Below are 17,192 nucleotides of genomic sequence, written 5' to 3'. Positions count from 1 at the left end.
TCCCCACCCTTCCCATGGACCAGCCTACTGTAACCCCTCCGGCGACACTGGGGCACCCACTCAGCTGCACTGCCGGTGGTCACTGGGGCACTGAGACCTGCAGCCGCTGGGCAGAGCGGGGCGTCTGCGCCCAGCGGGCTGGCTGTGCTGTGCTGCCGCACAGGTCGGCTAACTGGCCAGAGGCCAGGCGGACTCTGCCCTGACTTCCTGTGCCACTGTCACCCTCTGGGGAGCTGGCAGACACGATGGCATCTGGATACGTGGAGCCAGGCCATTCATGGGCTCGGCCACAGCCATCTGGAGCACGGCGGGTCCCCCTGGCACCCGAAGGCCTCAGAGAGGAACCAAGGTGACCTGAGGACAGGTGGCTCTTCAGGGGAGCAGTGTCTGCTCCTGCCTGGCTGGGTGCCCTCAGCAAGACGTCGTTCTCCCTGGCCCCAGCGCAGCTCCCCTCCCCTTCACCCTAGACCCTGGAGCAAGACAAAAGAGTAGCCTGGGTACAGTGTACTTTATTGATGGTACATGAGAAAGGTAGGGCTCCCTAAGCCCCTCCCTCCTCTTCCCCTTCCTCGGGGGCGTCTGGGATGGAAACCGTGTGGAGGTTGGGAGATTCTCAAGCGTGTTGGAGGACGGAGTTGGGGCAAGGACTCCCCAGCAGCAGAGGACCTCTCTCTTCCTCTCGTGCTCCTGCTGGGGCTGGCGGTCCAGGGACTCTTACTCCTTGGAGGCCATGTGGACCATGAGGTCCACCACCCTGTTGCTGTAGCCGAATTCGTTGTCGTACCTGGAAGGAGAGGGAGTCAAGGGCTGTTTCCCGGGCCGGCCACCAGACCCGGTCCCACCCTGACGCACCGACTCCCACACCCCAGCCACACACCAGGAAATGAGCTTGACAAAGTGGTCGTTGAGGGCGATGCCAGCCCCAGCGTCGAAGGTAGAAGAGTGGGTGTCACTGTTGAAGTCACAGGAGACAACCTAGGGAGAGAGAGGGCCAAGCACAGAACCCAGTCTTGCTCACCGGGGCCACGTGGACACCAAGTTCCCTGACCCATCAGTACCTGGTCCTCAGTATAGCCCAGGATGCCCTTGAGGGGGCCGTCCGCCGCCTGCTTCACCACCTTCTTGATGTCCTCGTATTTGGCCTGACGAGGTGAAGACAGGCGGTTGGTTACTCAAGCTCCAGTCTTGCAAGCCCCAGCCCACCAAAGCTGCTCCAGCCCGAACTTACAGGTTTCTCCAGGCGGCAGGTCAGATCCACAACGGACACGTTGGGGGTGGGCACGCGGAAAGCCATGCCAGTGAGCTTCCTGTAGACACAAGCAAGCAGAGTCAGTCAGCACCAGGCGTCCCGGGTCCCCGGGTCCCCACGGCAGAAAAGCAGCGAGTCTCACCCGTTCAGCTCAGGGATGACCTTGCCCACAGCCTTGGCAGCGCCAGTAGAAGCGGGGATGATGTTCTGGGCGGCCCCTCGGCCATCACGCCACAGCTTCCCAGAGGGGCCATCCACGGTCTTCTGGGTGGCAGTGATGGCATGGACCGTCGTCTGGGGACAGGAGGGGGCGTGAAGGCCCTGCCCAGTGCTCACCACGCCGCCCCCTTCCCCCCTCCCGGGGGAGGGACTGAGTGACCTGAGCAGACCCCCTGGAATCCCGGGTGCCCCTCGGCCCCACAGCCCAGGGCCACGCTCCGGGAGGGAGAAGGGTCCCAGCCTGGGTGTGGACTGAACGTGCTCTGGCGAGCCCCCCATCACTCATACCATGAGTCCCTCCACGATGCCGAAGTGGTCATGGATGACCTTGGCCAGGGGGGCCAAGCAGTTGGTGGTGCAGGAGGCGTTGCTGCAAAGAGGGAGGCAGGTGAGGGCGCGCCCACCGTGGACCACCAGCACGATCCGCCCACCTCGCCACGCCCTCCGCTGCGCTCACCTCACGATCTTGAGGTGGTTGTCATACTTCTCGTGGTTCACGCCCATGACAAACATGGGGGCATCGGCAGAAGGCGCGGAGATGATGACCCTCTTGGCTCCACCCTTCAAGTGAGCCTGCAGCAGAGGAGGGCTTACAAACCCAGGCTCCCCCTTCTTGGCCTAGGTCCGCCCCACCCATCTTCCCGGCACACCACAGCCCAGGGCCAGCTCCCCTCCTCTCCCGCCTCCCTGCTGCTCACCCCGGCCTTCTCCATGGTGGTGAAGACGCCAGTGGACTCCACCACATACTCAGCACCAGCATCACCCCATTTGATGTTGGCGGGATCTCGCCTACAAGGGAAGACGGGAGAAAGCTCAGGGACGTGGGCCGCCACGGACCCAAGGAGGTCACCCCATTCCAGTACCTCCTCCAAGGCCAATTTCTTCCTGTTCCGTCTCCCACACTTACTCCTGGAAGATGGTGATGGCCTTTCCATTGATGACAAGCTTCCCGTTCTCAGCCTTGACTGTGCCATGGAACTTGCCATGGGTGGAATCATACTGGAACATGTAGACCTGGGGGGACGAGGGAGGGCGTCAAGGGGCCGCGCCCCAGCCAGGCTCTGCTCCCCGCCACCAGCACGGGTGGCACTCACCATGTACTGAAGGTCAATGAAGGGGTCATTGATGGCGACAATGTCCACTTTGCCAGAGTTAAAAGCAGCCCTGGTGACCAGGCGCCCAATGCGGCCAAATCTGAGGGGGACAACAGGTGAGAAGGCATGAGAAGGGAGGAGAGGGTCCTCCTGGGTGTGTAAGCAGCCCCAGGCCCACTCACCCTCTTTCAGAGGGAAGAGGATGCCACTTTGCTACCGCCAGAAAAGTCCCAGGAGAGCTCACTTCATCTTCCTAAGCAACTCTGCCAGGCCAGCCTGGCTTCCCAGCACGGCCACAAGGGGAAGGCTCACATCCTGCCCAAGAGGTGATTAGGCTCCAAGACTTGCCCACCCACCTGAAATCTGTTGAGGAGTGACAGGGTGGTGCGCTGCTGCTGCCACCTACAGTCTGGGCACGTGGCAGGCACATGGCACTCATCGCACCCACTAACTGTAAACGCTTGTTCCCGTCTGGCCCTCTAGAGAGCAAAGACTTGTACACTCAGCATCACCAAGCTCAAAGGGCAAGAGCAAAGGTCAGAAGTGAACTGGCCAGGGGAAACCCACCCCTTCCCCAAGTCCCTCCTACAAAAGGGAAAGAGAGATGGAAAACGAATGGTTCTCAACCCCTAATCCCAGCATTCTGATTTGCTTAGTACCTGTCCTTCCAGCCCTTTTCCAAAAATCAGGACTGGGAGCAACAGATGTTTGGGCGTGGGGAGGGCAGGAGGAGGAGGTGGAAATGAGCAGAAGCCCAGGACCCCAGCTGCAGAAAGGTCAGGCAGCTATATTTAACCCCAGCTTAGGGTGGAGTGGGGATCTGGTTTCTGGAAGACGGGATGGGGAGAAGGGCAGGATGCCTGAGGCTCACAGACACCTAATCCTCCTGGTGACCTTTACAGCCTGGCCCTTAGGGTTGGGTCAGCTCTAGGCATGGATGGAAGAAATAAGCTTCGAGGAGAGCCGCTGTGAAGACAGGGGCTGCAGCTCCGGGAGCCATTTTGTAGTGGAAAATTTCTAAGTACCCATGACTCAGCTCCCCCAGCATGGCACCAAGCCACGGCTACCACACCTCTCCGGAAAAAGGAAAGGAAAAAAAAACCCCAAACAACACAAGACCACCCCCCTAAACCCACGTTTTTGATTCAGCAGAGAACCATCTAGGAAAAGCATCCTATCATCCCTGGGGGGAAACGTTGGCTGGCGGTTTAAGGGATGGTCTAGGTTTAGTATGGTCAGAGTTGAGGTCTAGTTGAACAAGAACGGGAAAGCCTGGTCTCACCTGGCTTAAGGGATAAAGGCGACTCCACCCCACGAGCCAGGCGTAGGAGGGTCATAGGCAAGGAAGGAGGAAGGCTGAAGGGCTAAGGAAGGTTTCCTAACGGCGGTTCATTCATTTCCTTCCTAGTTGCAACATGGCGGCTGGTTACCGCAGATGATCCCCCCCCCCTCCCGCAGCTGGTTCTGCGCGCAGCTGTGCCTCCTGCATCCCGGGGCTGAGCCCGGCCGGGGGCACGGGCTGGAGGTGGGGGACGGGCTCCTCCCCAGCACGTGACCGCGAAGGGCGCGAAATGAAAGAAAGGGCCCCAGCTGGAGGATTAGAGGATGGGTCCCGAGCAAGAATCGGAGACTCCTGTGTATCTGCCGCAGGCGGAGTGGAAGGCTCCGCAGAGGCGGAGTTAACAGGAGGCGCAACAGCCGGGGGTGGGGGACACGAGGCCTTGCGAGGGCCTCCTCCAGGTCTGAGCACCGACCTTGAGCTCTCCTTGGGGGGGGGGGTACGACCACCCCCACCCAGGTCCCCCATGCGCTGGCAGAGACCCGGTAGGGCAAGACTCACAGACGCAATTCGGTGGGGACCGCAGGACTTACTGTCCCACCCCGCCCCACCCCGCAACTCACCCGTTCACTCCGACCTTCACCATCTTGTCTCCGGTACGCAGCTGCAGGCAGAGGGAGGGGAGCATTAGAACGCGGGCCGAAACGGCTGGAGTCCGGCGCTGCCCTCCCCGCCCCTCCCCCAGGCCTCCATCCCGGACCTGCGCTTCCGCACGTCCTTCCTCCCGCCCCCGCAATGCGGGGACCCCTCCAGGCGCGACCCGGACCCCGGCCTCCTCGGCCGCACCCCCGGCCCACGCACGCCCCTTGTCCCTTTCGGGTCCTTCCCCGGGCCCTTTGTGGAGCCTCTCCGCCAGGCTTTACCTGGCACTGCACACAAGACACGGCTGTCTGTCGAACGGGAAGGAGCAGAGAGCGCAGGGGGCAGCTGCAGCCGGAATTTATAGGGCAGGGGAGGGGCGGGGGCGTGGTGATGCGGGCCCGCCTCGCCCAGTCCCAGCCCCGGGGTGCGGAGGCCTGAGCTACGTGCGCCCGTAAAGTCGCGAGTAGTCGCCTCTCCGCTTTTTTTTGGACCAGCCTGGTTCTTCAAATGTGCACGCACCGCGCGTGTGGGCTGAGGACGGAGGGGGGAGGGGCCCGAGACTGGCCCAATGGAGGAGGGGACCGGTGATGGTGCTTGGCGGGGATTGGGGGCTGGGGGTTACTGCGAGATTCTGTGGTCTCGGGGCCGGGGGCCCTGGTGAGAACTGAGGGATGCTGCACGGATGTAACGGGAGAACTTGAGGAGCCGGTTAGATAGGGAATTGGACTCGGAGCCAGGGACGGCTCGAGGCTGCAGGGTCCCCCTTCCTCCTCCTCCCCGCCCCCGCTCCCCTGCTTTCAAAGGCTGAGAGGCTGGAAGGCTGAGGAACTTCTCGAGGCTCTTCGGTAGTGACACAGGAACAGCAGAGGAAAAGGCTCTGGAGGGGCCTCCCGCAGGGCCCTGCCCAGCCCCGCTTCCCTCCTCCCCCGAACCCCCCGGCCCGGCCCGGAGAGGCCCGAAGCCGGGCCGGGGCCGGGAGAGGAAGGAGGCTCCGGAGGAGGCCTGAGGGGGAGGGTTCTGCACTGAAGGTCAGGATGTCCTGCGGCGCAGGCAGCCTGGAGACCTGAGAATCGGGGCAGACAAACCAGGCCCTGTGCGCACCAGCTGCTCTCCCCTAGGCCCGGGCTAGGGCCCCGGGGCGGGATAGCGTCACTGCTGGAGGCTGGCCCGGTAGAGGGCCGGAGGCCTCCCACAAATTCGCTCCTGGGAAACCTGAGGGCTGTGCCGCCCGGGCTGGGAGACAATTCCTCTTTCACCTTGTCCAGCCCGTCCAGCCCTGGGCCGAGAGCAGGACGTGAGGGCGGAAGTCCCTCCCCATCCTGGGACGTGCAGGCCAGCCCTGCAGCCAGGGCCTCCCCTTCTTCACTGGCTGCGTCCAGGGGATGTTGGGGGCAGGGTGAGGAGTCCAGAAGAGGGAAAATATTGGGAGGTCTTGGGCACATGGTGGGAACAGGCCCCCAGCCCCTTCCCACACGTGAGGTGGAGGAAGGAATCCATTCCTCTCCAAGACCGTCAGTCAGAAGCCTGCACTGTGCTCGGCTTGTAAGCTGAGGATGGAGGAAGGGCTGGTTCTGAGGACTTGAAACGTTGAGGGTTTAGAGGGGGGTGGGGTGGAATGGACGTTGCCCATCAGCAGGTGCTGGGGGACAGAATTGGGGCCTCTTTGCTGGCCCAGCGTAACCTGAGACCAGCCCCCTTCTCCAGCTGAAAAGCCTGTGGCTAAGTTTAGCCCACACAGTGATAACCTTTCTTTGCTTGAAAGGCGGAGAGCGCTACCCTGCACCCCGACTCCAGCCCGTCCCTCGCCTTTCTGGGATTGCCCTCCCTCTCGGGGCCCCAGATCCAAGGCTGGCTGTGGCTGGCAGCCATCTGCGCAGTCCACGGCCAGACTTTTGCAGGAGCAGGAAGAGCAGGGCCACAGGGCGGCTAACGGGGAGGGGAGGCGGGAAGCGCCACACTGAGGCGTGTTCTGGGTAAGTGGAGGGGAGGCGCGGCCTCCTCCTCAGGCTCCACCAGGACGGCAGCGCTTCCCCTGACAAGGGCCTTAGGAACCGCGCCCCCCGCCCCCCCACCCCCCCCTACCTGAAGCGTGTCCCCCTTTGCCGCATGCTTGTCATTTCTCATTACTGTCCTCTGCTGAAAAAGAGGGAGCTCAGTGCTCCGGAAGCATGACTGATGCGTGCTGCTGTCGTGACGGCAAAGACCCCAGTGTAGCCATGACAGCAGCCTCACTGCCTCCAGGTGACTCAGCAGAGAGGAACTGGCGGGTAGGAGGGGGTGGACGGGGCCTGCATCTGAGGGGCTGACTTGCTGCAGACCCTGTAACGCGGTGAGGAATCCCGGGGAGACAGTCCCCAGAGACACTGTCTAGAGCTGCCGGGGAATCATGACCTGATCTCCCATCAGCCTGGCCAGGTCAGTCACCCGTCTTTAGAGATGGGGTCAGGGGCACGAGTCGGGGTGAGGGCAGGACAGAAGCCAGCCCTTGGTGGAGAGGCGGGTTTCTCAACTTGAGCTTCACTGACATTTTGGGCCGGAGCATTCTCTGAGGTGGGATCTGTCCTGCGCATTGTAGCATACTGAGGCAACATCCCTGGCCTCAGCCCCCTAGCTGCTGGTAGCGCCCCTCCCCGCTGGGTTGTGACCACAAAAATAGTCTCTAGATGTTGCCGACTGTCCCCTGCAGGGCAAAATCGCCCCCAGATTGAGCGGTGCGGATCTTGAGTCTAGACGCTGCCTAATTCCGCACAGCAGAGCAATCCTGCCACGCGTGCTGGGTGGGGAGGTCGAGAGGGAAAGGTGAGGCACTGAGGGGGGCGTGAAACTCAGCAGATGCTGGGACAGGCCCCAGACTCCTGGGCTCATCTGCTCCTTCTGGATCAATAACCCTCTGTCTGCTGCCTGCCTCCGGGCTAACGAGAAAGATGAAACAAGGATGAGCTTAGGAGAAACCTCGAAAAGTATATAAAAACATTTATTCATTGGAAAACTAGGAAACTGGCCAATGTATATTCCAAGGAAAGCAGCTCAACTCGGTTCAGTTAGGCTAGTTTAAGAGCAAAGCTGTCTGTCATAAAGACCATTTATGCATTAAAAAAACAAGGAGATAGGCAAACAAGTATCTTACAAGGGGAATGGAATTCAAGGTCACTCCACAAGACACCTGCACAAGCAGGGCTGGGAACAGGCAAGGCTGCCCCTAGGACCTGTGCCTGTGAGCAGATGCTCGGCGGATGGGGGTGGTTTTCTTGGGTGTCTCATCTTCTGTCATCTCTGCTGACGGTTCTATTCAAAGAATTGGGGGAATAAGAAAAGCTGAGTCACAAAGATGGTGAAACATAGGTCTCAGAGAACAAATGGGACAGTCCCAGACCACACTGCACAGGGAGGAAGAGGACCTTGGGTGCAGGGGCCTATGCAGCAGGACCCCATCAAAGCCAGCCTCCCCCCCAGCCCCCCGTGCTGTGCTTCTTCTGGGCCGGGTGTGGAAGGAAGCACCGTACCTTCCTCACTGGACTCATCACTTGAGAAGACAATTCTGAGTTTCTTTCTTGAAACTTGCTGCTGGGTGCCTGGATGCCATCGGGTAGTACGGCGGGGCTCAGGTGTGACAAAGTCACTCTGTGACGCTGCAGAAGCCAGATGCCGGTGTCTAGAGACTAGAAAAGGCAGAGGCGTGAGTCCAAAAAGGAAAAAAAAAAGGAACCTCTATCTGAGAGGAGGGCCCCGCCTGGTCTGTCCTGCGAGGAGCTGCCTCACGTACCAGCAGGCTGTTTCCTGGCTGATGGGGCTCTCTGGCTACCCGCTTGGCCAATCTCAAGTTCCTCTATTGCCTCCAAACCTCTGGTGTGACAGGCCTGAAGCTTCTGCTCGAATTCATCTATTACAGCCTGGAGGCAAAAAGAGGTGAAAAGCAGGCCTGGAAATATAGTTATTTCTATGATTAAAAAGAAACAAGTTGGGGCTTCCCTGGTGGTGCAGTGGTTAAGAATCCGCCTGCCAATGCAGGGGACACGGGTTCGATCCCTGGTCTGGGAAGATCCCACATGCCGCGGAGCAATTAAGCCCATGCGCCACAACTACTGAGTCTGCGCTCTAGAGCCTGCGAGCCACAACTACTGAGCCCGCGTGCCACAACTACTGAAGCCCGCGCGCCTAGAGCCCGTGCTCCGCAATAAGAGAAGTCACCGCAATGAGAAGCCCACGCACTACAACGAAGAGCAGCCCCTACTCGCCACAACTAGAGAAAGCCCGGGGGCAGCAACGAAGACCCAATGCAGCCAAAAATAAATAAATTTAAAAAAAAAAAAAAAAAAAAGAAAGAAACAAGTCCGTGAAGACATGGAGGAACCTTAAACGTATATCACTAAATGAAAGAACGCAACTGAAGAGCATATACCGTGTCGGTGTGATGATATGACACCCTGCGAAAGGCGAAGCTGTGGCAACAGTAAAAAGACCAGTGGCTGCCAGGGCTGAGTGGAGGTGGGGTGAACAGGGGAGCAGAGGATGCTCAGGGCAGGGAATCTACTCTGAATGTCACACAGTGGTGGGCACAGGCCATGATACATTCGTCTAAACCCTCAGCGCGCACATCACCGGGAGTGAACCCTCCTGGAAACCACGCTCTCTGGGCGATGGTGATGTGTCCAAGCAGGTTCATGATGTCCCGCTCTAGCCTCTGGTGGGGATGCAGGTAACCCGGGAGGCCGTGAGGCTGTGCCTGCCTGGGGGCAGGAGGCACGTGGGGGGGCGGGCTCTATACTTTACTCAATTTTGCTTTGAACCTGAAACTGCCCTCAATAAAGTCTACTAAAGAAAAGAAAAAAGAGAAACAAAGAATCAAGAATTGGAGACAGACGGATCTGGTCTCAGGTCACTCTGGTTACTTGGTTGGAATCAGCTGGGGCTAAGTCAGAAATCCAGAGCCTCAGAACACCGGCATGCACTGCGGCTGGAATGGGAATGCAGCAGGCGGGCACCGCTCACCTTGCCCTCGGGCTTGGCTCCACGCCGCAACTTGCCCACAACGGACAAAAAGGCGCTGAAGACAGACTCGTCTGACAGCTTATCTCCGAAGCAGTCAAAGTTTCCCAGCATCTTGCGGAGGCCCCGCTCTGTGAGGGGCAGCTGTGACACGCAGTAGGCCAGGTCCCGGTACTGGCGCTCGGTCCTGAGGGCGGGACGGCTCTGTGAGGGCCAGTGGGACCCAGGAGGGAAAGGCCTCCTTCCTCATCAGCCTCCCACAGCCCGGGAGGCCCCTGGGGCAGCCGGGGGTGCTTTCCCTCTCGGCACAAGGAGCCCTCACGGAAGGCAGCGTACTGGGCCGTGCGGAACCGCTGACACAGCTTCTCCACCAGGCTCTCGGTCTGCTTGTCCTTGGTGATGTAGGAAAGGAGCTGCCTGCAGGAGGGGAGATGCGGATGTGCCGTCTCTGGGGGCAGCTCCGAACCCACCCACTGCCAACAGCAGCCCCAGCCTTCGGCCATCCTCCTGCCTCCGCAGCAGGCTCCCGGGCCTGTCCCTCCTGCCCTCTCTCACGCCTCAGGGAAGGGTCCACCCCACCCGCCTGAGGAATTTCACTGTGACTGGAAATTTTTAACAAAAGCAGCTGCCATCCGGCGTCAGGACTTTTACCTTATTGGATCTTTTCAAGAACTAATAAAGGGGAAGTATTTCTGGCCTCATTTTACACAGGAGGAACAGGCCCAGAGAGGTGGTTATTGCTGAAGTCCACACGGCTAAAGAGTAGCAGAGCCAGAAATCACATACAGGTTTGTGCGATTCCTAAGCCTGCTCTACAATGGAAAACGTGCCCCAAGGCCCAGGGAACTCTACTTCATGATGGTGTGGAAAGGCTCCTCCTCCACTCCTCCCTCAGGGGCTGACAGGCGGCTGATGATATCTGGAAGGAGGTTATAGATTGCATTGCCCTGTAAGAGAGAGAGAGTCCTATCAAAGAGACGAGGTGGCCTGCACGTTCCCCCCGGCAGCACGCTCTAAGCTGCCCCCCACCTCTCACCTTGTGGGAGAGCTCATCGAAGAAGTTCTTGGCCAGGACAGCGATCTGAGGGGCAGGGTCGATGAGCAGCACGGCCATCTCGCTCACCTGCCCCTTCACCTTCACCATGTCCTTCAGGATCAGGTGGGTCATCACCAGCCCGGCTGTTTTCCGCACTTGCTGAGCGGGGTCCCGGAGACTAAGAATGAAATCCGAGTCATTAGGACCAAGACCATGGGCTAAAGCGGACGCTGGCAGAGAGGCCCTCAGTAGGACTCTATGGCCTCTTCCTAGTGCCATTCTAGAAGCAGTTAGAGGGCGTCTAGAGTTGAAAGCTGGGTTTGGGGAAAGAGGCCGAAGCTGTAACCAAGGTTTTAGACGAGAAGCATCAATCCCTTTGGGGCCACACTCAGGCAGCGCCTGCACAGGTGTTCAAGGGAACACTAAAGACCAGGGAACAGTTCTGGAGATTCTCACACTGACTTCACCGCCGCCTCCAGGGCTGGCAGGGACGGCGAAGGTGCCGTGAGGCGTCTCTCACCGAGCATACAGATGAGGCGTCCAGGGCTCCACCAGGTTGGGGAAGCGGATGGCCAGATCCCCAGTAGCGATCATGAGGTTGGCCCGGACGACGGGGAGCGGCGACCTCTCTAGCATGGTGAACAGAAGACGAAGCTGGGAGTCACAGAAAGAGGCGCTAGGGGCGAAGAGAGGATAATCAGGGAAACCATGCCATCCCCCATCCTCCTGGAGCAGGTGATGCCCACCCCAAGGCCTACCTGATCATGCAGAACTTGCCGAGGGCAAGTGAGGCGGCCGCAGAGAGCTCTGGGTTGCTATAGAGACCGGGGTTGTTGCAGACTTTCAGCACAAGTGGAACAAAGGCGGCCAGTGTCTGTCTGCCTGGTGGAGGAAAAAGTCGAGGTTTGGGACGGCCTGCGTAGCCGGGGAGAGGCTCACTCGGCAATTCTTCTCACCATCTAGCAGCTCCAGCTCACAGATGCCGCGGATGAGTTCTGCCTCGGTGTCATCAGCTGTGGCCCCAACCAGCCCCATCTCCTCCTCCATGGTGGCCTCAGGGCTTGGATTCTGATGGGAAAGCAGCCAGGTCATGGGTGAGCAGACCATTCTGATTCCAGCCTACCCTTCATTTCGCACAAATGGATCCGGGGAAAGGCAAATTCTGCAAAACCATTCACAGGCTTGTCACATGTATCCAAAGAAGGACTCTTGAATTAAACCCGAAAAGAACTAGGTCCGTTTGTGTTTAAGTTGCCAAAGCATCCCACATCTCTTCTGAATTCCTCCTCACAGAAGCATATAACTTCCTATACACAGTAAACAGATGGAGCCTGCCAGACAAGGGTTCAAGGTCACAGAGAAGGTCAGACTTTATCCCACGGCTGCAGGGCTCTGTCAATCATTTGTCTGCCACACATCACTGCCTCTAGTGGAGAGAACACAAGGTCCCATCAGGTACTAGGCCCAGTCACCAAGGCTGCCGGAAAGGCTGTGGGAGTGTGCTGGTTCTAACAAACACTGCCTAGGGCACAGCCTGTGTCTTATGCCAAGGTCCCTATCTCGATGCTCTGTATTTACCTAAAACTTTCCTTCCTGGGTGTGATCCATCTTTGTTCTCACTAATCATTTCCAGAGTAGTAGCAGCAAGGAGGCCGTCTCCATCAGCTCATTTAACAGGAAGGAAGCGGAGTTCCCCAGAAGGAAATGTGAAGGACCCAAGGGCCGGAAGCAAATCTGGGAAACGCCTGGGACCCGAACCCAAGTGCCCAGGCATGCCATTCACCTTCTCCTTTGGTTCTTTCTTCTTATGCTCCTGTTCTTCCCGAAGAACTCGGCGCCGACAGAGCTCTCCACTCACTGCCTGCTCCAGATGCACCAGCTGCTGCAGGGCCACATCCCCGGCCAGGGACAGCAGGTTCATCAACAGGAAAGTGGGGAGCACGGGGGTGTCCTCTGCAGGAGGGGGAGCGGGAAAGCAGGGAGAGAAAGACAATCAAGTCTCACAGGCCCCCGCAATACTGATGGCCCCCTTGCTCCTGCGCTCTACATCCCAGTGAAGAAGCAAGAGATGGGGGTGGAGGGAGTGGTAGCAGTGACTGGCCCGGCCTGAGTGACAGAAAGGGAGAGCGTGGGCTGAGGGGATCGGGAGTGGCTGTAGGAAGTGGTGGAGTCAGTGGCTCCTGGCCGGCAGGGACAGCAGCGGAAGCTGGCTGCTGCCCACGGGCCCACCGACCCTCTTGCCTACTTACTCGGGGCCTCCTGCGGGGTGCTCTTCTCTCCCAGCTTCTCCAGGGCCTGCTTTGCACAGCCCTGCAGCATCCGGGCACAGATCACCTCGGGGCCCTCTGCCAGCTGGTAAATGAGGGTCACTGCCGCCTCCTTGAATGGGATCCAGAGTGGGTCTGGGTGGACAACGCCTGCGCAGCAGAAGGGAGAAGTTGCCACTGCAGACAAAGGCCCAGTTCTGCCCGAGGCCCTTCATGGTAGCTCACCGTTTGTGACTGTCTCCTGCAGTCGCTCAAACAAGCAGTGTTCCTGAGGCAGCCGGAAGGGAGGGTGACGTTTGCCCAGAGAAGGCTGTCGAAAGCAGGGAAGACAACGTGGGTGTGTGTTGAGGGTGGACCGGAGGACGCCCACTCTCCTTAGTCTGGACGTACCCACCCCACGTACCTTCCTCCTGTCAGAGATGTTGGCAATGGCATGGCACACCTCTTGGGCCAATCTGTAGTCCTGTGGAAGCTTCTCATCCAGCCCTATGCTCACCAGTGTGTCTAAGTTGCTTCCCACAATTTCTGGTTTTCCTCTAGGAGGAGGAAGCCACAGAGTTAAAGCCACTCACGGACACCTCTGCGTGGGGGACACCACCAAGGGGGGTAGGAGCCAGCACCCAACTCAGGGCTTCGAGAGCCCCGGAGCGCTACAGAGAGGCTCTGGCCTAGGGCGGGCCCCTTGGCATCCCTCTTGCTCTGTTGACCCCACTGTTTCTGCTGCCTGGGGGTAGGCTGGTAAGGTCACTGTTTTATTCTCCATTTAGGTGGCTGATGCATGCGCAGAGCTCAGCTGGGCCTGAGCTGCTAGTACCGAAGCAGTCTTAAGGGAACCTTCCTTCCTCTCTCGCCGTACCGCCTGTCTGGGTCTGAGCCTCACCGTGCCATCATCCCGAGAAGCATGACAGAGGAGCGGCGCTCCAGAGGAGAGCAGGGCGCCTTCTTGGCCGCCCGCTCCCACAGCACTTGGGTCACTGCTGGTTTCAATTCGTCCTTCTGCACAAACTCACAGAGCTGAAGAGAAAAGAAAAAGGGCTCAGGCCAAAAAACAACTCCCCTCGTGCTTGGTCCACCTCCTCTGAAGAGAGTATCAAGAACCTAAGTAAGTAAAGGCAACGTTGAGGAGCGGGAGAGGAAGGAGGAGGCTCGAAATGTAAAGTGGGGTCTGGGGAGGTACTTCTGTCTCTGCTACTTTTCTGCTCTCATGCCTTCAAAACTACGTTTATTAAGATGACACACTGAAACCGACCTCGTTGAGTTCATGTGGATCTACAGTTTGGACTACATTCTGGAGATTTCTAGTAGGTTTTCTTGCTGTTACCACTAACTCAACATGTCTGAAATGGATGCCATCGTCCTTTCTTGCCTTTTCAATTTGCCAACGGCACCAACACCAACAGTCACATATGCTTCAAACTTCAGTCACCTAATATTTTATGTATCAGTCACTTAGTCCGACCTATTCTTCCTTTAAAAATGTATCTTCCATTAAAGTGCAATTCTACAGATTCTCCTCCCACCCCCAAAGTCTAGACCCCTGTCACTGCACATCTGCAGCAGCCTCCAGGGACATCCCTGTTCCTAGCCTCTGCTCCAACCAACCTGTATGCTGTGACCTCCCCAGACGTCTATTTCGTCATGCCACAGCTTTGCTCACCATGGAGAAATAGCTCTCCTTTGCCTGCCGTATGGGCTTCTGGCCAGCAGCTACTCTACAAGATCTCGGGCCCAGTGCCGCCAGCAGGCTCTTCTTTCCCGCAGTGAGGAAGACACGTGGCCAGCAATGATGCTCCTCCCAGTAGACGCTGGTGGTCAGCACCACCTCTGCCTTTTGTCCCATAATCCAAACCCTTCAAAGCAGCTCTCCTCTCCCTCACGAAAACGCCGGAGTCCCTGGCTGACAAGGTTCAGGTCCCAGACTCTTGAAAGGCATCCCGGGATCCTCCTGATTTAGTTCCAACCCACACTTCCAGCTTCCTGTCTTTTCCAGATGACAGTTTTGAGCCAGAACACAATCATCTTCATTCTACAACAGAGGCAGTGCTCTTTCTTGGCTTTCTGTCTGAAATGTTTTCATTTCTTTAATTCTCTTCAATTCCCTCCTTCCTTTAATTCTCTAAATCCTACTCACCAAGACCCACACTAAATCCCGCCGCCTTCAGGAAGCTGTTCCCTCGGGAATTCCACCTCACACTACTCTCTTTCCCACTCTACTCGTCAATATAACATACCAGGTAAGAGTGTGTTTTTTGGAACTCTTATGCCTGAGTTTGAATCTCAAACTTTGCTCCTAAGTAGCTGAAATTAGCCAACTTCTTTAAGACCTCTGTGCCTCAGATTTCTCCCTGTAAAACGCTGATAACAGTATTACCTCCTAGGGCTGTTGTGAGGATTAGCAAATTAATATGAGCAAAGTGCTAAATACAGTACCTGGCATAACGTGTTATTATTATATCACTATCGCTACTATAACCATTGCCTGGGCCACTTAGCAATGTGCCGCATTGCTCTAGAAATGTTTTGTGTTTGGGGCTGCCAACTAGACTTGAAAGCGAATGATCTTATACTTCTTTGCAGGGCTGAGTAAGTTGCTGAACACACAGTAATCACTCACTAATACTTGCTGAATGAGTAAGTCAAAGTGAGGAGACTTACAATTTCCTCAAGACACTGAATGGTCCCAGCTGAGGCATCCACTAGCAGCAAAGAGAGATTGTGAATCAAATTCTGGGCCTTGGCTCTGTGGGAACAGCAGAGATCAGGGGTCATTAAAAGACCAAGAAGCTGAACCTGGCAAACAGGTTATTAGGCAATCCCACCACAGTGTCAAATAATAAACAACTGCTTTAGACTCAGATACAGAGAACAAACCGGCGGGCAACAGTGGGGAGAGGGAAGGGGGAGGGACAACATAGGGGCAGGAGATTAAGAGGTACAAACTGTTATATATAAAGTAAGCTATGAGGATATACTGTACATGCGGAATATTTTATAACTATAAATGGAGTATAACCTTTAAAAATAGTAAATTACTATATTGCACACGTGTAACATTTAATATTGTACACATCAACTATACTTCAATAAAAAGAAAAACAAAAACCAACCAAGTAACTGCTTAGGATGGGTTTCACTGGAAGTTCAGCCCCACCCCGAGCCCATTATAGACCTAGTGCCTCTGGAGCTAGAACTTCCCTAGAAGAAGGGTGCCCACGCACCCCCACTCCTTCAGGAGGCGAGACACAGCCTGTGAAAAGCTGATTTCAGGAAAGTTAGCAAAGGCAAACACAGCCCATCTACCTGGCAGAGTCCCCCTTAGGTTTGAGGTACAGTTGGCGGCAGGCATTCAGCACAGCTTCCCGGACACCAGGCTCCTTCGACCAGATGAGAGGCAGCATGCGGCGCACCCCGAACAGGGCCCGGGGGGCCCCAAACTGGAACACCGTCACAAAGAACTCAATCACCTCCTGTACCACTGAGAGGACAGACACAAATGTCACCTCTCTGCTTGGCAAAACTCCCCCGACACTTAAAGACGGAAACTTTCTTAATGTAGCAACACGTGAGCGGAAGCCTTCCTCCTGCTTCCCCGCCGAGGACGCCAACTCCCCTAGATGCCCCGTGAAATACTACATGCACACTCCGCAGGGCTACACAAAGAAAATTGAAGTAAGAATCCGGGCCTTTCAAAGGAGCGGAGAGACATCAATAAAATACGGACAAGACTGGTTCTTCCAACTCCAAGACCCAGTCCTTGCAGAGGGGATGCCGGCGTACCTGTAGTTGTGTGTTCATACATCATCTTGCTTATGATGCCAATGGCCTCTGTGATCTTCAGAGAGAAGCTGTAGGCGTCCTGCAGATACTGCACCAGCATCTCCTGCTTCACCAGCTCATCGTTTTCCCTGCATTTCTCAGGCTCTGACACACTGGGCTTGTCTTTACAGCCAGTCTCTCCTGGGCCCAAGTTCCCCACAGCCCCCTGGGGATTCTTCTCCTGTGTGGGAGCTGCTGGGCCTAGAGTTATAGAATTACAGGATGGTTTTCGTTCAAGGGTATATGGGGAAACCCAACAGCTCTAAACATCGCTGAATGTTTCTACAATAGGAAAGCTTTTTTTTGTTTGTTTGTTTGTTTGCCGTGCCGCGCTACTTGCGGGATCTTAGTTCCCTGACCAAGGATGGAACCTGTGCCCCCTGCAATGGAAATGTAGAGTCCTAACCACTGGACCACCGGGGAATTCCCACTAGGAAAGTATAAATTTAGAATTTATCCTAAAATATGTTGGCTCATTTCTCAAAAAAGATTCCTCAAGCCTTCTACGGTTTGGAAATAACCTTTCCTACCCTGTGACTAAATCTGAGGCCCGCAGGCTGCTTCCATTCCAGAGCAGGAGCACCACTAACGCCTCTGGCCTCTT

General features: G+C 56.8%; 2 protein-coding genes across 10 annotated transcripts in view; both read right to left on the bottom strand.

The window, feature by feature from the left end:
- Positions 1-489: 489 nt before the first annotated feature.
- Positions 490-5,564, bottom strand: GAPDH (glyceraldehyde-3-phosphate dehydrogenase). Its single transcript, XM_059082608.2, has 12 exons — positions 4,765-5,564; positions 4,465-4,505; positions 2,563-2,662; positions 2,376-2,482; positions 2,167-2,257; positions 1,926-2,041; positions 1,757-1,838; positions 1,392-1,543; positions 1,229-1,307; positions 1,059-1,142; positions 878-975; positions 490-784 (listed from the first exon to the last, which is right to left on the bottom strand). Exons 2-12 carry the CDS (start codon positions 4,485-4,487, stop codon positions 715-717), a joined length of 1,002 nt encoding a protein of 333 aa, XP_058938591.1. The 5' UTR covers positions 4,488-4,505; positions 4,765-5,564; the 3' UTR covers positions 490-714.
- Positions 5,565-7,439: 1,875 nt separating this feature from the next.
- The window catches only part of NCAPD2 (non-SMC condensin I complex subunit D2), a 28,404-nt gene continuing 18,651 nt past the window's right edge, over positions 7,440-17,192 (bottom strand). For 2 of the 9 annotated variants that reach the window (XM_059082507.2, XM_059082509.2), the window contains exons 15-32: positions 16,550-16,789; positions 16,073-16,247; positions 15,428-15,512; positions 13,653-13,786; positions 13,176-13,308; positions 12,998-13,082; positions 12,755-12,922; positions 12,289-12,458; positions 11,462-11,573; positions 11,264-11,387; positions 11,026-11,181; positions 10,506-10,683; positions 10,322-10,416; positions 9,806-9,886; positions 9,473-9,656; positions 8,247-8,373; positions 7,987-8,142; positions 7,440-7,768 (exon numbers count right to left, since the gene is read on the bottom strand). In XM_059082507.2, coding sequence (XP_058938490.1) covers positions 7,683-7,768; positions 7,987-8,142; positions 8,247-8,373; positions 9,473-9,656; positions 9,806-9,886; positions 10,322-10,416; positions 10,506-10,683; positions 11,026-11,181; positions 11,264-11,387; positions 11,462-11,573; positions 12,289-12,458; positions 12,755-12,922; positions 12,998-13,082; positions 13,176-13,308; positions 13,653-13,786; positions 15,428-15,512; positions 16,073-16,247; positions 16,550-16,789 — 2,489 coding nt within the window. In that variant the 3' untranslated portion in view covers positions 7,440-7,682. Of the gene's footprint in view, positions 7,769-7,986; positions 8,143-8,246; positions 8,374-9,472; positions 9,657-9,803; positions 9,887-10,120; positions 10,225-10,321; positions 10,417-10,505; positions 10,684-11,025; positions 11,182-11,263; positions 11,388-11,461; positions 11,574-12,288; positions 12,459-12,754; positions 12,923-12,997; positions 13,083-13,175; positions 13,309-13,652; positions 13,787-15,427; positions 15,513-16,072; positions 16,248-16,549; positions 16,790-17,192 lie in introns of those variants that run through there. The other 7 variants (XR_010835742.1, XR_010835744.1, XR_010835743.1 and 4 more) reach the window with 7 other exon arrangements.

Source organism: Kogia breviceps, chromosome 12 (assembly GCF_026419965.1).
Source record: "Kogia breviceps isolate mKogBre1 chromosome 12, mKogBre1 haplotype 1, whole genome shotgun sequence".
NCBI lineage: Eukaryota > Metazoa > Chordata > Mammalia > Artiodactyla > Physeteridae > Kogia > Kogia breviceps.
This window is presented reverse-complemented; position numbering and strand designations above follow the sequence as displayed.